The sequence below is a fragment of the Colletotrichum spaethianum genome (genome assembly GCF_022836535.1).
Source record: "Colletotrichum spaethianum MAFF 239500 DNA, contig29, whole genome shotgun sequence".
Classification (NCBI taxonomy): Eukaryota; Fungi; Ascomycota; class Sordariomycetes; order Glomerellales; family Glomerellaceae; genus Colletotrichum; species Colletotrichum spaethianum.
The window spans coordinates 354,028-368,158 of NW_026054799.1; the positions used below are offsets into that span (position 1 = coordinate 354,028).

General features: G+C 59.6%; 5 protein-coding genes across 5 annotated transcripts; 3 read left to right on the top strand and 2 right to left on the bottom strand.

Moving 5' to 3' along the window:
- Window positions 1-412: 412 nt before the first annotated feature.
- ColSpa_09615 (uncharacterized protein) lies at window positions 413-2,252 on the top strand (the record flags this gene model as incomplete). Its single annotated transcript, XM_049275827.1, has 3 exons — window positions 413-600; window positions 664-1,489; window positions 1,542-2,252. 3 exons carry the CDS (start codon window positions 413-415, stop codon window positions 2,250-2,252), a joined length of 1,725 nt encoding a protein of 574 aa, XP_049131784.1.
- A 525-nt stretch (window positions 2,253-2,777) lies between these two features.
- Window positions 2,778-3,620, bottom strand: ColSpa_09616 (uncharacterized protein; the record flags this gene model as incomplete). The annotated part of the gene is made up of 1 exon (XM_049275828.1): window positions 2,778-3,620. The coding sequence occupies one exon, from the start codon at window positions 3,618-3,620 to the stop codon at window positions 2,778-2,780; it is 843 nt and encodes a 280-aa protein (XP_049131785.1).
- A 2,115-nt stretch (window positions 3,621-5,735) lies between these two features.
- Window positions 5,736-7,756, top strand: ColSpa_09617 (bypass of stop codon protein 6; the record flags this gene model as incomplete). The annotated part of the gene is made up of 4 exons (XM_049275829.1): window positions 5,736-5,915; window positions 6,046-6,722; window positions 6,791-7,244; window positions 7,370-7,756. 4 exons carry the CDS (start codon window positions 5,736-5,738, stop codon window positions 7,754-7,756), a joined length of 1,698 nt encoding a protein of 565 aa, XP_049131786.1.
- On the bottom strand, window positions 7,364-10,899 carry ColSpa_09618 (tRNA-aminoacylation cofactor ARC1; the record flags this gene model as incomplete). The annotated part of the gene is made up of 6 exons (XM_049275830.1): window positions 7,364-8,182; window positions 8,259-9,991; window positions 10,048-10,409; window positions 10,471-10,675; window positions 10,712-10,739; window positions 10,840-10,899. The coding sequence occupies 6 exons, from the start codon at window positions 10,897-10,899 to the stop codon at window positions 7,364-7,366; spliced, it is 3,207 nt and encodes a 1,068-aa protein (XP_049131787.1).
- A 1,360-nt stretch (window positions 10,900-12,259) lies between these two features.
- On the top strand, window positions 12,260-13,887 carry ColSpa_09619 (autophagy-related protein 18; the record flags this gene model as incomplete). The annotated part of the gene is made up of 4 exons (XM_049275831.1): window positions 12,260-12,320; window positions 12,410-12,597; window positions 12,634-13,766; window positions 13,839-13,887. The coding sequence occupies 4 exons, from the start codon at window positions 12,260-12,262 to the stop codon at window positions 13,885-13,887; spliced, it is 1,431 nt and encodes a 476-aa protein (XP_049131788.1).
- Between the last annotated feature and the right edge of the window lie 244 nt (window positions 13,888-14,131).

The window sequence follows — 14,131 nt, forward strand, 5'->3', positions numbered from 1 at the left end:
CCCGTCTGGGAAGGAACCGTGCGAACCCCACCTCCCCTTTCAGTCTCGCCGTCACCCTTCCGCTTTGCTTCATTTTGGCGACGTGCTAAAAGGCGTATTTGCCTTCATCCCAGACCCCTCGTCGTTTCGTGCCCGAATCGAAGCTTGGATCGCAGAGCTTCGGACGAGCCAGTTTGAGGATCCTGAATTAGTCGGGCCATTTCCCAGGCTTGTCCTCAAGAGGCCTCTGTCTTCACCACCGCACGTGGACCAACGGGAGGAACCTGAATTTCACGACGACTCGTTCCGCTCACGGATCGGAAGTCTCATTGCATCAAGAAACCGTCGGACGTCGCGATCCGTGGGTTCTCGCACCGCCAACCGACGCTGTACTCAAGACACGACGTCGACGACGTCGACCAGCCTCCCCATCATGATCCAGGACTCGGAAAAGTCGGGAGGCAAAAGTCGAGGGCCGGTGCCTTCTGCGATCAAAGGCGATTTCATCCCAGTCTCGCCCAGGAAGCATCGGTCGCCGTCGCCGCAGAAACACAAGCCCAACAAATCCGTTCAGATCAATCTGAATTTGACCGAGAACCAGGTAGACCGACTGACAGACGTGTGAGTACCAGCGTCGAGATGATTCGCATCTCGCGGCTGACACATTGCCAGATTCTCGAACAGGAGCGAGTCACCATCCCGTCGCGGACGAGTCGACAACTTCAGTCGAGCCCGATCGCCAGCACGTAACAACGACTTCAGTGGTGTTCAACCCGTGTCTCGGGCCCATAGAAGCATCGACCGCGAGGGATCCCCCTCGCAAGCCAACACCGGTCGAAGCAAACATGAGACGCCCCATGACAGTGACTCGACGACTTTTTCGGAGCTGATGCCGGCCTCGAGCCACAAAGCAAAGGGTTCTCTGGTGTCGAGCCTCGCCGAACGTCGCCGACAACACACGCCGACACCTGTCAACGTCAATGCTCGCCGCCAATACGCAACTATCGTGGACAACCCTGAGAGCGTTCCCCATGTCCCGCAGCCCACAACGCCGGACAACCCATCTCCCGCAAGCATCGATCAGGTAGACTCGTCTTCGGTCTACTCTCAGGGCGAAGGCCAGCCAAGCCCGCTCCACATCAAAAGGGACGATATCCCGCAGCACATTAAGAACGTGCTGCAGTCTTACAGCGGCTGGAAAGACCCGAACGCTCCGGCGCTGGCTCCTAGCATGGCCAACCACGGAGGAGGCGCCCAGGGGTATGGTCCGCACATGGGCAGGCTGGAAGCCCTCAGACAGCCGGTGATGGACGCCAGCCAGATCTACTCTCCCCTCAGGCCCTACTTCGCCTACAAAGATCTCCCCGTGCAGAAGATTGCAGGCAAGACCCTGATCGGAGAACAAGGGTGGCTCGAGCGACCCGACCAGACCCCGGACCGCAAGAAGAAGGACAACTCGCCCAAGAAACCGGGCCTTCTTGACAGCCTCAAGAAGATTGCCAAGGAAATGGTAGGCATCTCTGCGCCCACGTTTCCGGGCTTCCTGACTAACACTCCGACAGACCGAGGGCAAAGCGTCAGGCCGAAGACCGCGAGACGTGGACAGGGAGGGCAAGGTGCAGAGGGTGACGATTTCTCTCGATCCTCGCGAGCAGAGTCTCCTCTACTGCGAGCTCGAGTTCCACATCAGCAACGCACTGCACACCTACATCACGAACGAACTGAACCACGGCCGGCTCAACCCGGACAAGCTCAAGAAGATTGCGGACGGATGGAACCAAAAGGGCCGCCCGAGAGTCGTGGGCTTCCGATACGACTTGGAGACACAGCTCGAGCTGGTCCACCTCCACATTGATGAGTTCAGGTTCTTTGGTCGCCGTCAGAGCAACCCCTTGGAGATCGCCGGCCTGCTCCATGCGATGAAGATCAACGCTCGATCTTTGCGCATCCGCACCTACTGCCAGCCGGATTCCGTGATTGCCAAGCAGCTGGTCGATTCTCAGTCTCTCTGCAACACCATTGGGTGCTCCGAGGCCCAGCAGATTGCCGTTGCCGAGATAGCGCAGTTTTTCAAGGTTATTGTGGAGAGAGAGCAGTCCTATCGGGCAAAGCTTGAGCGCGAGAACACGGCCCAGACGTTGCCGCATGGCCAAGGCGACCGGCAATGGGAACCGTCGAGAGACTTGGCCCAAGGCGCGGATCCCTACGGCGGTCTTCGTCTTATACCCGAGGGCTACGACGTCAATGCCGAGACCCTCCATTATAACAACTGAGGAAGATGACACGGCCTTTATCTTGTCAATTTCCTGTGCAACGATGGGCGTGGCGTCTTCCACCGAGACCCTTGGCCGGAGGTTGGATGAAGGGAGGTGACTGGACGGACCACAAGAGACAACGGGGACAGGGAGCTTCACGCGAACTCGTCTCGGTACCAAATACCTGCTCACAGGAACCGACGCTCAAGGGCAGTCGCAGCATGCGGGGCAGTCAATGAGCCATGATGTATGAGTACTTCTGTAGACATGAATTTGCGTTTGTAGGACGAGCCAGATGCTTTTATGCACCGGTTAAAGACACGAAATTTTGGTATCTGGCATTAAACATGCATACAACTGTCTAAAAAGAAACCCTCCCAAATGTCGCCTGTGGGGTGCAGTACTTTCCCCGACAAGGCCCTCGTAAATCATCAAGTCGTAATGCGGTCTTCAGGAAAAACAAACAGAGAGGGAATAAGAGAAAATGGACGAAACGGCAACACCAAAGACATCAGTTCCTGTAAGCGTATCGTTCTTCACTCCTCAGCCTCCCCGCACGTCGGTCGTCGTAAGGATAGTCGCGAGGATAGCCCTCGTCCCACTCGTCACGGCGCCGATCGCGAGGACGTCCCCTGCCGTGGTCGAGCTCGTAGTCTCTGCCCGTGTCGTAGTGCGGGAGGTCGCTCTCCCTCCCCACCGCCTCTCCCATGCCTCCTGCTGCTCTCTGTCGCGGCGGCGGGCGACCTCGAAGCGTTTCTCGATGGCGTTGGCGCCGAGGCCGCCCACGAGAGCACCGACAACGGTGGATATCACGCGCGCCTTCTCCGTCTCGCGGGGCGACCGCGGGCGGAACGTGCCGTTTTCCATCTCCTTGCGGTTGCGGGTCCGGACGGTGGCGTCGGAGACCTCGCGCGCGGCCAGACCGCCGACGACGGCGCCCAGAAGACCCACGCCGATGCCCGAGGAGGACTGGGTGAAGGTGTTGTCTAGGGCATGACGGGCCTTACCGATGGGGCTCCGGGGCCGCGAGCGGGATCGAGGCCGGCCTACTGCGAGGGCTTGGGGAGGCAGGGAGCGTGGGCGGTAACGGGGCGAGGGCGGGATCTGGAGGGCGTTTGCGTCGCGGGGTGAGAGCGGCGACTCCGGGCCGTAGTATGGATGGACCGGAGGAGCGTCGGCGGGGATGGCGCCCGAGATGTAGGGACCGCCAGCGATCGGGACGGGCCCTCGAGTGTCCGGGTAGACCACCTGTACGGGACCGCCGCCGCCGCCCGAGTAGTATTCGGGGGACTGCTCTCGTGAGACCGGGGGCGGGTCGCCGCGGCGGTGGTGGCTTGGGCTTCTCACGTAGTCCTTGCGGACTTCTCGCTCGTAGTACTTCGACATGGCTGGATCGAGTGGTATCGCGCGTGGGCGGTCAAGGTCTCGATGCGACTAACAAGATGTCGATGGGGAGATGGAATGGAATGGTTCCGTTGGCCGTGACTGCTCGGATGAGTTGCTCGCTTGGTCCGGCGGGAACCGAGCAGGCGACACGGGATGCGATGGTTTGCGCAAGCTCTGACGGAGGAGACGGGAAATCGCAGTCCAGCCCAGAAGCCCGGAGAGCCAACCAAGAACCTTTTATGCAAGATGGCGGTAAGGAGTCGTTTCGTCGTACGGCCAAACCGAGTCGTACACGGCAGAGGGTGCAGCCCGCAGATCAAAGGCCGCGGAGTTTGAGGCTCTCTCTTTGAGGCTTGCTCCCTGCCGTCGACACCGAAGGGAAAGTTGTCAAGAGAGTGTGGAAAGCGAGGAGGTACTTGGCCCAAGTCGGGGCAGCTTCAGCTCGTGTAAGCTTGGTGCCAAGGGCGCCGGTCAAAGAGTCGCAGGAAGAGAAGGGCCACAGACGCAGACGCAGCGTGAGGTCACCGAAACGGAAATGTAAGCAGCCGACAACTGTTTGCACCAGGGCTGGCGCGGACGCAGGTGCGAAACGAGTCCCCACGGACGACACGGGGTAGAAAAAATTGTGCCGTTTACTGTAGTGCAAAGCCGCAGCCCCTAGCCTTGTTAGAAGTTGAAGGTCCTTGAGGGAAACGGGCGGGGTAGACACCCATTTCTCCTTGGGACCTCGTCACAAGAATTGCAGTTTCGGAGTCGTTCTCTACCCTTCTCGAGATGTCAGGCCTGGGTTCCTCCAATCAAGAGGTGGATGGGCGATGATGTCACGCATGATGGACGGGTCAGGGACAAGGACTTGGGCAATCGCCGGGCGCTGGCGCTGGCGCGTGGAAGCGTAGCAGTGAGGACGGAGTTGGAGTCACCCCAGGCCGGCTCACAAAACGCATCTTGCAAGTCGTAGAAGGCGCTCGAAGGGCGCCGCGCTTGTGTGTTGGTGATGACGAGAAATTAGCTCGATAAGCACAGAAGTTGGCCAGCAAAGCCGCCAGTGGCCGGGACAAGCCTCAGAAATGCAGGATTGCGGGACTCTTCTGCAACGCCCGTGTTGAGCCTCATCTACATCGCCCCATAGACGCTTTCGCCTATCGTCCTACTCTCCACGTCTCGAACATGACTGCGGACGGCGCGGGCCAACAGGAGGGGGAGAATGAAGAGGAAGAGAGGAAGCAGGTGCGCGTGTGGAGCTGGACGACAGCTGATGACCGGCCCTGCCCTCCCCCTCTCCGCCAGCTTCTTATCTTAGAGAACATGACTCTGTAACAGGCCCCGTCATTGGCCCGATGCCCCCAGCTCGCAACCCCCAACGAAGCTTCCCGCCGGCGCGACATCAGCAGGCTTTCTGCGAGGCATTGCGAGACTCACTGGAGCGAGTCGGCCAGCCAGTGTCAGACGAAGCTTCGCTAGCACCTTCTGGTCTTCGCTATGAGCCGACTCCTCTCGCCCAACGAGGGTGCCTCGGCGAGCAAACCAAAAGCTAGTCAGCGCTCGCGAAGCCGGCGGCATGCCGGAGGAAAGCAGCGCCGGTCACCGACGTTCGGCCCCGCAGCGGGGTACCGAACCCGGGCAAACGATGTAGGTAGTCTCAACCTCCCACTGTCCCTTGTTCATCACCAACCCACTCACCGCTACCCGCCGGACGGGAGACTTCATTTTCATTCGTGATCTCGACCGGTGGCCCGCACCGGCCTGGCTAAACATCGGCTGCATGTCGCTTCAGAGGGACGCGCGCGGCCCACCACCTCGGCCTTGAAGGGCGCCGCCGCTACATTGCCCCGACGCCATTGGACAACCTGTAGTCCTAGCCTGGTAACCTCCTCGGCGAACCGCCGTCGTGACGTTGCAGCACGCTGCTGCGTCTGCCGTGGGCGTGCCGATCTTGAGGCAACACTTCTTGGCTCATGTTCCGTCTCCGCAACAAGAAGCCTCCTACTGCGCTGCTCTTACCGGTGTTGTCAGATCCTGCGGATCTCATGACTCTCCAGCATTCGCCCGATCCGAACTTGCGCTTCTACAGCATAACAGTCACACGTCCTAGGCAGACCCGGCCACAGTCACGCCATGGCCGAAAAGGTCGTCGAGGCGCCTGTCCTGGGCGTGGCCGAAGACGGGAAACCGTCCTCGCCTGCGACTCGCGAGGAGGGCCTCGAGAGATGGAACGGGACGCGTATCAACTCGTACCGGTTCTTTGTAACTCTTTGGAGCTTCATCATCATGGGTATGAACGATGGCGCCATTGGTGTAAGTCTGAATCTGTCGGAGAGTAGCAACGAGCAACTAACGGCTCCTGTCTAGGCCCTGATCCCATATGTGAGTCGACGAGCCTCGAAGGCAGCGCGACGCGTTTCAACTGGCTAATTCCGTCGTCTAGATTGAAGCTTACTACAGCATCACATACACCGTCGTGGCCCTACTGTTTCTGTCCCCGTTTGTCGGCTATCTGATGGCGGCCCTTTCCAACAACCTCATCCACCACAAGTTCGGCCAGCGAGGCGTCGCCGTGCTGGGTCCCGTGAGCCGTATGATCGGGTACATCCCCATGGCCCTTCACCCTGCGTATCCAGCGCTGCCTGTTGTCCTGTTGTTTGCCGGCTTCGGCAACGGTCTCGAGGACAGCGCCTGGAACGCCTGGATTGGAAATATGCAGAACGCCAACGAGCTGCTCGGGATCCTGCACGGCGCCTACGGCCTGGGGGCAACCATCGGCCCGCTCATCGCCTCGGCGATGGTGACCAGGGGCCAGAAACTGCCGTGGTACACCTTTTACTACGTCATGATCGGCGTGACGACGGTCGACTTCTTCGTTGCCATCACGGCCTTTTGGAGGGCTACCGGCGAGATCCACAGGGAGACCCATCAGTCGTCGACCGGGGAGAAGAGGACGACGACGAGAACGGTGCTGAAGGAACCCATCACCTGGCTCCTGGCTCTGTTCCTGCTCGGCTATGTTGGGGCCGAGGTCAGCTTGGGCGGCTGGGTAGTCACCTTTATGCTCCGCGTGAGGCATGCGGAGCCTTTCCTGGCCGGTGTCACGGTGGTCTTGTTTTGGTAAGGATACCGTCCTCTCCTAGAACCCGAGTCCCAGCCCCTCTTTGCGTTAACACGTCTTGCTCCAGGCTAGGGCTCACGATAGGCCGGGTCTTGCTGGGGTTCGTAACGGGACGGATAGGAGAGAAGCGTGCCATCGCCATCTACCTGCTCCTCTCCATCGCGCTCGAGCTGCTCTACTGGCTGGTTCCCAACTTCATCGCCTCCGTCATATTCGTCACGTTCCTCGGCTTCTTCCTCGGACCCCTGTTTCCTGCTGCAATCGTCGCCGCGACCAAACTGCTCCCCAACGACTACCACGTCAGCGCGATCGGCTTTGCCGCCGCCTTTGGCGGGGGCGGCGCTGCCATTTTCCCGTTCGCCATTGGGGCCATTGCGCAGAAAAAGGGCGTCCAGGTGTTGCAGCCCATCATCCTGGCCATCCTGGTCTTCATCCTCCTGCTGTGGCTTTGCCTTCCCGGAGGTATGAGGCGGGGCGGGCTTGAGAGGGCGAGAGAAAACAAAGAGGGCCTGGGCAATGATGTCAAGAGTTTCTTTAGGTGGATCAGCCGATGGCCCAGAGGGTCGACGTAGGGTGTGCACGCTCGGGTGTACGTGGCTCCATCATGGGCTCCGTGGCATCACTCAGATGTTTTATTGCTCTATAGACTCGTTGTGGACTGCAGCAGCTCATCCGCCAGGCGCCGGATGTAGAACCCCCTCGCGTCCGGGGGCAGCTTGCTGAAGCTGCTTCCGATACGGGCGATGTCCTGGCGCCCCTTTTCGTAAGCGGCCAGATCGCGGTTCCCGTAGACGTCCCTCCCTGCCGAGTATCCCTTTTCCAGGGTGCGGAAGAAGATGTTGACGGCGACACTCAAGTCGGACGTAGGGGTGGCGGTGTGGAGCCAGAGGGGCGGGAGGAAAAGAATGTCACCGGGCTGGACGGCGGCCTCGTGCGGGTGGACGCCTCTCAGAGAGTCCGCGTCGAGCGACGAGAAGACATCGACGCTGGAACTGGAAGCGCCTGGGGCGAAGGAGAAGTGGGATACATCTGAAGGGGGAACAGGATGAGGCGCTTGGAGCCGCCGACTTGGACGTAGACATTCGCCATGACCTAGGTACGAGGGCGAGTTAGAAATACAGGGTGCCGTTTCCATGTGCATCACGGGCCAGAATTGGATCCAACTCACGTCGTAGTGTAGCCACATATTCACCGGGCCGGAGATGCGCAGCACAGAGCTGAATGCGTTCCTGTCCACAAAACCGAGCTGAGGTGGCAAGGCAAAATCCTTGGCCAACGACGGGTAGTCGTCGGCGAGCTGGGTGGGGAGGCTCGACGGCTCGTCCTTTGAAAGCGCCCTCAGGTACAGACGCTTTCCGTCCTGAACCTCCTTGACGAAGTCTCCAAAGTCTGTGGTCACGTAGCGGAAGTTCTTGGCGTTGAAGTCCATCTTCTCGGTAGTGGACTCGTGCACAGAGACCTAAAGCGGTTCGTCAGTTGTGTCCATCGATACATCCCCCCTCCCTGGCTCATAGCGGCTCATGTGGATTGCAGACCTTGCGATCGGGGCCAACGCTGTTGGTTAGGTATTCGGCCGACCAAGCAGACTTGCAAGGGCCGATGTCCGACCCCTCGATAATGACGGGCTTGCCTGCTTCGAGTATCCTCTGGAACTGCTCCGCAGTTTCAACCTTGACGCGAGGGATGGCCTGCATCTCGACTGGGGCCAACGACTCGGCGGCATTCTCCTTGTCGCCCGCCGTGATCTCGACCGTCTCCAGATACGTTACTGGCTCAGGCGGTGGTGGCGGAGGTACTGTTCCGCCCCGGGCCGAGAGCTGGCCGGCATCGAAGCGAAAGCTGTAGCTTCCTGCCGTCCAGTATGTTCCCATCGAGAAGCACGTCGCGCCACCGCCGACAAGGGCAAAGTTACCGTCTCCGTAGGGCACGACGGAGGACCCAATAATGAAGGGGCGTACTGCGTCTGAGCCGTCTGCGCCGTCGAGCCTGGCAACCACATCCACACGGCCTTCCGCCATCCTGAGAACAAGAATGCCGTATGCCGACGGCAGCTGTACGTCTTTGGCCACTCCGCCGAAGAGAAGAGTGTACCCGCTGGCCTGGACGGCGATGGATCCAAACCGCGAAAAAACGCTAGGCTCCCGTCCAGCCTGGGACGCCTGCTGTACGAACGACAGCGAGTGCTGTTTAGAATTGTGAGCAGATGCGCGCATGAAACCACCCGGTACTTGCGACGGTCTCACCTCGGAATCGGACAGATCCAGCTTCCACGTGTAGGTACTCTGATTGATTATGCCATCCTCAAGATTGCCTCCGGTAAGAAAGCCCTCGAAAGTGCGAGGCCCGCTACTGCCCGTGCAGACAAAGGTGGCGCCATACAGCGAAGGGGGCGCAGATTGTGTTGTGCATCTGGTCCAGCCCTTTGTGGGATCGAAGAGGAGATACTCGGCCGATGACTGGAAGTGGTTGGTCTTGCCACCGGCAAGAAGGGCGAGAGATGACGAGCCCAGCCGAGTTACGGAGTGTCTGAAAAGGGGAGACGGGAGGTCCTGTACTCGCTCCCAGGTATTGAAAACCTTTTTGAAAAGCCAGCAGTCCTTGAATGCGGTCGATGGCGATGCGCGACCACCCGCCAAGAGAGCGCCAGCACTGCCCAGGTCTGTGAGGGTGTGACAGACCCGGCCCGATGGCCCCTTTCTGGACGAGCTAGACGCGACCGGCTGGCCAGAAACCCGATACAAGTCTTCGGAGCCGGGTCGACCATTCGGGCCTTGTCCGAAGGTGTGCGAAATGAGGGCCTGGCCGTCTGGGTTCTCGACGAGCATGGCAGCGCCGAACCGCCGGTGCCCCCGGCTGGTCTCGTATACGCTTGTGGTCATGGGAGTCCGGTACGATTGGACGTCGAGTCCTGCCAGAGACCCAGAGGCGTGCCCGTCGACTTCGGGGTGCGGGCTCGAGGCAAGCATGACAAAATAATGGCTGGCGAAGAGGGCGAATTCCTCCCACTCGTCGAAAGCCTCGACGGCGTCGAGGGCCCTTCTCTCAGCGGCAGTCATGAACAGGTCATCCGACCAAGTTTCCCAGAGTGTCCAGCTCTCGGTCGACGGCCAACCAAGAGACTCGAAACGCTTCTTCTGACTAGCCACGGTAGGATAGCGGTGGACCGATTTCAGGTGGGTGTTCAACTTGTTGAAGTGCTTGAGCATCGTATGCGCGAATGGATGCTCGGGCCCGTCCGGCAGGATTTGCTCCAGCAGACAAAATTCGGCTGCGTGCCCGGTTAGAACATCATACTGCAGAGAAGGCCAAACGTTGAAGCCTTACCATGTCCCAAGCCGCTTGCCCAGCCGATGACTCCGTCGGCACCTTCAGTGTCCATGTAGGTGATGGACACTTCGGCGACGAAGAGGAACTCCGTGTTGGGCATGTCGAACAAGGTATTCAGGCATGTTTGCAGAGTTGCCAGTTGCCGAAGATCACAGCCTACCTGGCAGTATTTCTGACTCTTGAGGACTACGGGGGAGTCCTGGCTGACCTCCCAGGTCCCCAGAAGATCCTGCAACTCAGGGGTCTCGAGGACGATCTGGCGCTTTTTCTGGATGAGATCCGGATAGTCGACGTCGACAAACGTGACGTCGCGGCATAATTCGGGGTATCGGACCTCACATTGCCAGGGCAGGACATCACTGATGGCACTGTGTCAGTACGGCGGCGGGTATATGGGCCATCCGGCAGGCACGGCCTTACCTTCCGCAGCCCAGGTTGACGACGACCTTCTTACGGTGAGAGGGCTTCTGAAGAAAGCGGCGCACAAGAGTATCGATGACTTTGAGGCGCAGGTGGTAACCCCTGTTGATGAGAGGAGCCCTCCGCTGGAACTTCTTGACGAAGAAACGGAAGTAGTGCGGCTCGTCGGGGTAGTAGAGACGTTCCTTGGCACGATGAGCACTCTCTTCTCGGTGAGCTGGGTAAGGGGGATACAACGCACCACGCTCCGTTTTGAGACTATCGAACTGCTGTTTGTCTGGTTGCAGGGGTGTGAGCAATGCGCTATACAAGAACCCGAGTTGCGGTACTCGGTAGCTGGTGGTGGAGGGGCGTCGAAACTCTACTCACAGCCATAATGAGATCGTCCAAGGCTTGCGTGCTACGAGCCTTTTGAGCCGAGGGCGCCATCTTGGGCGGCTTGGGACTCATGTCGCTTACGTGCAGGTCCAGGTCTAAGAGAGCGATGGGCGTGTGGGATGTGACAGAGCAAGTCCCAGCAGAGGGGCGCTGCCAAAATTTTCGGTTTCGAGGATAATTTCACAGGAGGAAAAAAAAACACTCAAGTCAGTTCACGGGCGCCAACTACGGGGTCTCAAGCTGTAAGCCCCCGCCCCCCAATCACACAAGTACAAGCATCACTTTCCTCGCAGTAGATCCCATTTTATTGTAAAGTAGCCTCTGGGTGTCTGATCGAGTGAGGTTGATCGTATCTTGAGCGAGACAGATAAACACTTCCAAGGTAGTCCAAGGACTCAGTCTCATTCAAGACTGATCTCTCTAGTTGGAGGGCAGCCCGCACCCTCATTCATAAACCAGCTTATCGATAAGACAGGGTACAGTAGGTTCCTGGGTCACCTCGCAAAGTCACCTGTGGCGAGCTGGGTTCCCGAACCAGCTGCTCCACTGGAGCTGCCCGGCGCACCAGCCACACGTGCCGCGAACACATGGGTCCATTCTGCCGCACGCGGACGTCCACAACCAGCTCAGGTATTGGACGGTACCCAAGCGCCCAAGGCACTCTGCTGTATCTCTAGGCACAGTGCCCTCCAAGCAGGACGAGCTCTGCGAGGACGCTGGGGCCACGGGATTACATAGCTTCCCCGCCGCCCCCACTGGATTGGAGTTGGGGGCCGCCCAGGTCCATGTCTCCTCCATTCACATCCACTGCTTCGCTGCTCCCGCAATAGAGAAAGAGAGAGCTGCGCCGACCTTGACCTTGCTTGACCCAACCTCACCTTGCTGCACCGCAACCGCGACCGCACCTCACCTCGTGCTACTCCTCCTGCTCCTCCTCGGCTTGCCCTCCGTGCCGCCCTGCACCGCCCTGCTCCATACCTCAACCACACTCTACCAGTGCTCGTCACCCTCCCACGAGCCGTTGCGCCATCTCGGGACCTCGATCCCCTCTCGCAGGACTTGCCAGCGGCCAAAGTTCGCCCGGTGCCGCGCGCCCTCTGCGATTCGACACGCACCAAGCGGCTGGTATTCTGTCGAGTGTGTTGATACCCGGTTCGAAACCCACCACCGTACATCGTACACGCCATCATCTCCGACCTCTGCTTCAGAATCTGCCTCCCGCCGGTTCACGATACACTACTGATACCTCGGCCACCCGTTGTAACGGGCCGCCTGCCCGAAGTCCTCACCGTGGTTGCTTCTCGTCTGGTTCTCCTTCCAAGCCGGCGCTGCCCGGGCGACACGGAATCCTGCTGTTCGAAACCGCCAGAGCACATACACGTAGCCAAGGTCACGGTCCGAGCAGCGCACCATGGCGAACACCGCCCTCAACTTCATCACCTTCAACCAGGACCATAGCTGTCTGGCCGTCGGTATGGATTCCCTGCATGCACATGCGAATTTTCCTAGACAAGAGGCGCGGTTCTGGACTAACGTGCCGGCTCGCTCTGCGCTTCAACAGGTACATCCAAAGGCTTCCGCATCTACCACACCGATCCGTTCTCCAAAATCTTCAGCAGCGATGACGGGAACATCGCCATAATCGAGATGCTGTTCTCGACCTCTCTTGTGGCCTTGATCCTCTCGCCGCGACACTTGATAATACAAAATACAAAGGTGGGCGCTTCTCTCGCCGTGCAATCAACTCATGTAAGGGGGGTCCTGGCTGACACTGACGACAACCAGAGGTCTTCGGTCATCTGCGAGCTCACCTTCCCCTCCGCCGTGCTTGCTGTGCGTCTGAACCGTAAACGTCTCGCCGTCGTCCTCGAGTCTGAGATCTACCTTTATGACATCTCCAACATGAGCCTCCTCTTCACGATCCCCACGTCTCCGAATCCGGGTGCCATCTGCGCCCTGTCGCCCTCCTCGGAGAACTGCTACATTGCGTACCCCCTGCCGAAGCCCCGTGAAGACTCGGGCGATAAAAGGCCAGCCCATGCGCCTCCTCTGTCGACATACGTTGCGCCGACGTCTGGTGAGGTTTTGGTTTTTGACACGCTTACCCTAAAGGCCGTGAACGTCATCGAGGCGCATCGTTCGCCCCTCTGCTGCATCTGCCTCAACAGTGAAGGAACGCTCCTGGCAACGGCGAGTGAGACCGGCACCATCATCCGTGTCTTCTCGGTCCCCGGAGGCCAGAAGCTGTACCAGTTCCGCCGGGGAACCTACCCCTCCACCATTTACAGCATGTCCTTCAACCTCAGCTCCACGCTTCTCTGCGTCTCCTCGACCTCCGACACGGTCCACATCTTCCGTCTCGGAGCCCCCCCGCCAGGGAACAACTCGGCCGCAGCCGCCGCCGAGTCGCCGGCGTCGCCTCGCCAGGATCGCTGGTCCAGGTCGCGTAGTTACGACAGTGCCAACGAGTCGCCTGTGGGCAGCGCAGCAGGGTCTCCGAGAAGCGATCTGGCCGAGCCCGCCGGGCCGAGCAACGGCGGCGGCGGCAGCGCGCAGCAGGCCAACAGGCGGCAGAGCGGCTCGTTTAGCAGCATGCTCCGGCGCTCGTCGCAGATAATGGGTCGCAGCGTGGCCGGTGTCGTCGGCTCGTACCTGCCACAGACCGTGACGGAGATGTGGGAACCCCTGCGCGACTTTGCCTACATCAAGATCCCAAAGTCGTCCAACTCGCCGACGGGGCCGGTGCGAGGCGCCAACAACGCGAGCGGATCACAGCTGCCCAGCGGGCCGTTGCGGAGCGTCGTGGCCATGAGCAGCAGCAGCCCTCAAGTCATGGTCGTCACCAGCGACGGCGGCTTCTACGTGTACAACATTGACATGGAGCACGGCGGAGAGGGCTACCTGGTGAAGCAGTTCTCGTGAGTCGTCCACCTCTCCTCGGCGGGGGCAATCTTGGGCAAGACTGAGCAGCTAACGAATTCCCGTGACAGAGTGATTGATGGCGACGACAAGCTGGACGCGTCGTCTTACGGAACGTAAAAAAAGCGGTGCTTTACCCGTGTAGAGAAAGACGTCGGTTCGGCGTGTCGATGTTACAGTCGGGGGATGTTGAGGTCGTGTTGGGGAGAGGCGCAGCTCTGCATCAGGAGGCGTTTGGCCACTCTTTTCGTTTTCTTCTCTATTCCACCCTCCGGTTACTAGTGAGAGGGTTTGGTCGGCTCTTTGGGAGGGGAAGGGGGTTACAGCACCTTGCATTCTTGACCTACGTAATGTGAAGCTACAC